Source organism: Aethalodelphis obliquidens, unplaced genomic scaffold (assembly GCF_003676395.1).
Source record: "Aethalodelphis obliquidens isolate GAN/ISIS:26980383/991018 unplaced genomic scaffold, ASM367639v1 scaffold105, whole genome shotgun sequence".
In the NCBI taxonomy this organism is placed as follows: Eukaryota; Metazoa; Chordata; class Mammalia; order Artiodactyla; family Delphinidae; genus Aethalodelphis; species Aethalodelphis obliquidens.
Window position 1 is genome coordinate 452,566 of NW_020838049.1, and position 6,000 is coordinate 458,565.

The following is a 6,000-nucleotide window of genomic DNA, read 5'->3' on the forward strand; positions in this document are numbered from 1 at the left end:
CCTAACAAATACATCCCATAATCTTGGTCTGCTATTTGCTTCTTGGCTTCTTTCTAGATTGTAGTTGGGATCTGTTGAGATGAGAGTCCCTAAAGACTGACCTCCAGATAAATGGAAACTTACTCAACTAATGTTAACATCATGTTCCACAGCATCACCTGATTGAGATTTTAATTTACTGAATCTCATTTTACTGTTTAGAAAATGGAATCACAGCATAAGTTCTAAAACTTATTGTGGAACAAACCTTGCAGGAGATTTATACATTTGTATTTAGTTGCATGATACCTGAAACACAACAGGTAGTAAATACTTTCAAGAAACACTAACGATGGCAAACTCAGTCTTAATCTATAAACAAGATGGTGGTGGTTTCATTCAAGAATGCATTCAAGGGGGACTTCCCTGGTGGTCCAGCGGTTGGGACCCCGCACTTCCACTGCAGGGGGCACGAGTTCGATGCCTGGTCAGGGAACTAAGATCCCACATGCCACACAGTGTGGCCAAAAGATAAAAAAAATAAAATAAATAAAAAATAAATTAAAAAAAAGAAGAATGCATTCAAGGAAGGCTTTCCTTAGCCTGAATACAATCTCTTTCATCTTTCATCTTTATCCCAGAACAGTAGAACAAATGGATAAATGCCCCTTTGTACATCAAGCATTACATTTAGCACACAGTACTTAGTTGCGTACAACTGTGTCTCCTTTTCCCCATCAGACAAAATATAAACTCCCTGTGGGAAAGGAGAATGTCTATTTCATCTTTTGTACTCTACTCCCAGAGCCTTGCCAGCCCCTTAGCAAGTGCTTCAAAATATACATCCTTTCCTTCGTTCATCTTTTACGTGCTTAATGGTATCTAAATGTGCTCCATCTTCTACCACGACCACTCCCCGCCCTACCCCTGCTGGTCCCTAGAAGGGATGATGAAGCACTCCCTTCCGTGACAGTGCTAAAAATATCTGTGTTAAGCAGTGTTAAAATATCTGCGTTAAGTGTAAAAGACAGAATTCGTATTTTAAAACTAAGGTCACGGTAAGGTTCCTAGGGAAAATTAACGCTTATTTTCTCATATACCATTGATAAATGCCTACTTCCAACACACAGTGTTAACATCATAAAAATAATATGCCCCCACCTTAAGTAATAAAACATACATAATTTAAGTTGTAGAATTTAACTTACATATTTTAACTATATCATTTTTACCTTATTGAAACTGCGGTGCCCTACTGCTATTGGGACAGTACAATATTAATACTTGAGGTTTTTGTTAATTTTGATTTCCGACATTGCAACTTCATTAGAAATTACTAAAATATATTGTTCTGCACTCAAGAACCCCTTTTATTATGCACCATCAATATTATTAACGTGAATTCTTCTATAGTAAAGTATTTTCTAGATACCTCTTAACTTTGGATTTTTTCCAGTTGACTTTCTTAATACCCAAATCCACATACGATTCAGTGAGTTCTATATTTAATTCTCCTTCTGAGTCACTTGGAAATATTCCTAGTTTTGCAGCAGATTCATAGAGAGAAATTTCTTCTTTTAGTTCTTTTATTTCCTCCTAAAACACAAAATTATTGCAAGTTATATTCATTATTTTTTATAGAAGGAATCAGTCATTTTATTCTTCAAAATTCATTTTAATGATTAATAGAAGGCAGAAACGTTTCTTCAAATGCATTTTTGGCACACATTAAAAATATAAAGGTAGCACATGTCAGGTTTTCAAGTAAGCTGAATGAACAAATGAATAAATGAATGAGAAAACAGATGTAAACAGCTTCTCTCACTCCTCCCTCCCTTACATTTTGTCCTCCACAAAAAGCCTCCCTTGAGCTGAGAAGCTGGTGGCAGCACACATCGGCTTACTAGAGTAGAGGACAGAGGAGACTGGTTTGCCAAGAAAGTGTTGCACTTTAGTCTGCCAGTGGTGAAAAGGCAAAAAATGCCTCCTTCCAGTGGAGGTAATACTGGAACTCTTCCTCCCATGGAGGACGTTAAGTGGTGCTGGAGGAGGATGTGAGAGAATGGCAGGTAACTTGTAGGTTTCCCACACCTGTAGATAAACTTATCTCTGGGACACCTCCAGAGATGAAAGGATATGCCATGCGAAGGAAGGGGCTGGGCCCTGGCTCTGCAGTTGGACAGACCTGGGCCTGACTACCTAGATGTGTGGGTGAGGTTGTGAACAACTCCCATGGGCTGGACTGGAGACGGTCCAGCCACCTCTTTTATATAGAGAAAGCCAAGGCTCAGAAAGGTGATGTAACCAACACCTAATTCAGTTACCCATGGAGTCTCTTTCCAGTGGCAACACTCACTTGCAAAGCCTTATTCATGTTTTCACTCATAGCATGTGCCTTTTGTGCTTGCTGCATCTGGAGCTGGAGCTGAGCGACCTCCTGTACTGAGCCTGTGGGAGAAAGAATCATAGAATACACCAGATGTAAAGGGACAAAGTGCCTGTGATGTACAGAAGAACCTGAATCCACTGAGGCTACAGAAGGTGGAGCTCTGCTTTATTACCTTTTAACTACCTTTTTAGGAGCACAAAGGTACAGCTCGTAGGACCCAGAAGGCATAGGTCTGGTGCAGACATTTCCCAGATTTAGTATGGCTCCCCATAGGTCCTTGGGAAGTTGAAGACACAGGCTACTGTGACTTTGCCATGAATCAAATCAGCCACGTCTACAGACCTTAACACTCCACAAGTCCTTTAATAGGAGCAGAACATTCCAGCTCACAGAAAGCCAGAGCAAAAATTCTTTGGAAACCATTTCTACCGTCTAATAAGAAGACTACATCTTGCTGCCTTTCGCTTCTCTCTGAGTTCTTTTATTTCCACCACCCCACCTCTGCATGTACAAGAAGCATATTGGTATTGTACTTTTGAAGCTCTAGTAACCTAATATTCTAAATGGTTAAAAGGTTCCCATTTTAAAAGGACTTTATTGGATTTCCTCAAAAGAAAATGAGCATCTGGAAAGTGGTTAAGCAAAGTAATGATGGCATATAATGCAACAAAAGAAAATCATATTTTCAAAGTCTTTAATGGCAAGGGAAAAGGCTAAGTAATGCCATGTGAAACAAAAGGATACAAAACTGAACACAGAGGTGGGACCTAAATGGAGTATGATGAAAATTTTGCCTCCACCAAAACACGCACACACACACACACACACACACACACACACACATTTAGACAGTCTTTTCAACTTCTGAATAACCCACTCTTACATACATTGTATCAACAGTCTGATTGACATCATATGCCAAGGTCTGACTTTCATATATCAGTTGATGAATGATCACTGAGCTATCTTCAGTGTGAGCTATTCACCAGCAAACCAGGCAGTTTTGTCTGTATAGTAGTGTTTATATAAACATTTGATTCTTTTATTGCATTTTACTCTCATATCATTTTATTAAATAAGAAATAAAAGTACTACTGAAAGTGATAGGAAGCATATGCCTCAAACTTAATACCACGAAGACCATACTAGAAATCTTAAGCGTGACAAAAACGTAACTTATGGGCTTCAACTGACCAGGTAAGTGGCTACTCCACTTAGAAGAAAAGAAAAATTAAAGAAGTTATATAAAAGGATAGAACTATATGATCAAAGATCAAGTCTAAAAGCAAAATATAGTGGGATTTCATGACCATTTTTAGAACCTATCTTAACATATATTTTATTGTTCAATTTTTTCACATTCAGCTTTGATTTATTTTAAAATATACTGTGTACAGAAGCAGGGAATTGTCTGTATGTGTGTGTTCATTTCACTTGAAGGAAATACATTTAAACATTAACAACAGTTATCTCTGGGTAGTAGGATTATTGGCTATTTTTATTTTCTACCTTATACTTGTCTGGGTTTTCCAAATTATCTAATGAAAATACACCACACCTCCATACATATATACCAGTAACGATGTTAAAACAAATTTTGCCACCAATGATCTTTTCTGTCTTTTCTGGATTTAACTCACGGATCCTACTGTGTGCTCTCCAGATATTTCTACTAGCCTTCTGGGGAGCCACCGCTCACGCAGACACCGACCTGAGTGCAACAAGTTGGCACACTGCTTCTGGCTCTCCTCCAGGCTTCTCGTCAATCTGTTAATGATTTCAGTCTTTTCTAATTTGGTTGCTTCTTGATTCCTTTCCAGTTGTTTAACCTGATCTTTCAAATGACAGCAAATATCTTCCTAAATAGAAAAAGTGTCCAAGAAGTCATTTTCATGATCAGTTAGTTATTAAATATTAAACTAACAGTTATGATCTTACATACTTGGATTTTAAGTCAAATATAAAATCATCACCTGGCAGGATCACCTCTTTTACAAGGTCAAGTGCACAGGACTGGGAGTCAGAAGAACACACTTATACGATCAAGTCATCAACTTCTCAGTCTGTTTTTTCTTTTGTAATTATGATAATAAACGTTGAATTTGAATTTGATGGCTTCCAAAGTCCCTCTCTGCTCTATATGCACAAGGCACTGTTGTTCTAAAACTAGATTCTATTCAAGCCAAAGGAAATGTATTACATGCTTATTTGCATTTTATAGTCTCAGTATAACTGTATGTATACATATTTAGGCAGACCACTTTGAACCATGGAGTTTGTAGCCCAAGTCAGCAAGGATACAGACAAACACATGGAAACTCACTCTATGCTGAACAGCCAAAAGCTCATTCTATTCTGAACAGCCAAAAATTATCTCTCCCTCTTCTGAACTTCTTTTAAACTTGATCTGTTTCTCTCATGTTTTTCTTTCTACCTTTTACATGTCTTATTTCTCTTAATAGTCTCTTTGAAGGTGCCTGTGCAGTGTCTTATACATAGGGAGTGCTACCAAAAAAACACTTGAAAAATGTCAAAGAAAAACAGACAGGATAAATGTGTGAGTGTATGGAAATACATGGAAATATATAGAAAATCCAGAGCATGTATATATTCAAATGTCTACAAAAAGAAACTGTGTTTGGAAGTAATGAGCCATGGGAATCCCATTCCCAGGTAGAAGAAATCATCACCCCTCATTCAAAAAGGGCTACACAGGCTGAATTCCAAGCCAACAGCAGCACATGTGAGAGGCAGAGGAGTAAATTAAGGTAATTGGCTGACGTTACCTGAAAAAGCCTGAGGAAAATAAGTAGTAAGAGGAATATCAAGAAAGGACTTTGAAGCAGAGAGAAGGCATGTGGGGCCTGATTTATAGCATAATCTAAAGCCCAGTAATGCCTTAAGGATACAAATAGAAAATACATCTCATAAGGATACTACTAACAGTCTCCTTAAGCAGAGGAAAGGGACTCTGAAGTCTCCTCTTTTAGCTTAAAACTTCATGTGAATTTTGTATTCTATTTCATAATGTAGTCATGTTTGCTTTAAAGTTTTTCTACCAAATTTTTGAGCAAAATGAAGCTTCTGGAAATTGGTCCATGTTTATTCAACCGTGCAAACCTCTTGGCACACTGCTGCTGACTCCGAGGCCAGCTTGAAAAGCTTGGTTCTAAAGCACCAAAGTAACATGGCAAACACAACGAATGAGCTAATATTCATGACAGTGTGAATGTGTGTGCAAGAGGTGGGGGACAACTAACATTTATGTGCCAGGGAGGCCACAATAGCTTTTACAAGAGACTGAGAACTGGCCAAAAAAAGTTCAACAAAAGGTAGTTACGAAAACCATTACAAAGAAGAGGCAGACCATGGCAATAATTTGACTATATGCAACAATCAATTAAGAGTTCCCTGGTGGCCTAATGGTTAGGATTCTGGGCTTTCACTGCCACGGCCCGGGTTCAATCCATGGTCAAGGAACTAAGATCCCCACAAGCTACATGGACAGGGACAGGGAAAGAAAGTGTCTTAGGCAACAATCAATTAAGCCACTCTGTTTCCTGTTGACAAGTTCAGGGAAACAGATTATACTCATAAAACTATGCAATTTAGGGCTTCCCTGGTGGCGCAGT

The 6,000-nt window shown here is 38.3% G+C and overlaps 1 protein-coding gene across 7 annotated transcripts in view; it reads right to left on the reverse strand.

Annotated features, from left to right (window-relative positions):
- The window catches only part of CEP152 (centrosomal protein 152), a 97,114-nt gene that overhangs the window by 58,321 nt on the left and 32,793 nt on the right, over positions 1-6,000 (reverse strand). For all 7 annotated transcript variants that reach the window (XM_027096643.1, XM_027096645.1, XM_027096640.1 and 4 more), the window contains exons 10-12: positions 4,080-4,227; positions 2,336-2,427; positions 1,412-1,575 (exon numbers count right to left, since the gene is read on the reverse strand). In XM_027096643.1, the coding sequence (XP_026952444.1) occupies positions 1,412-1,575; positions 2,336-2,427; positions 4,080-4,227 (404 nt within the window). The remainder of the gene's footprint in view (positions 1-1,411; positions 1,576-2,335; positions 2,428-4,079; positions 4,228-6,000) is intronic.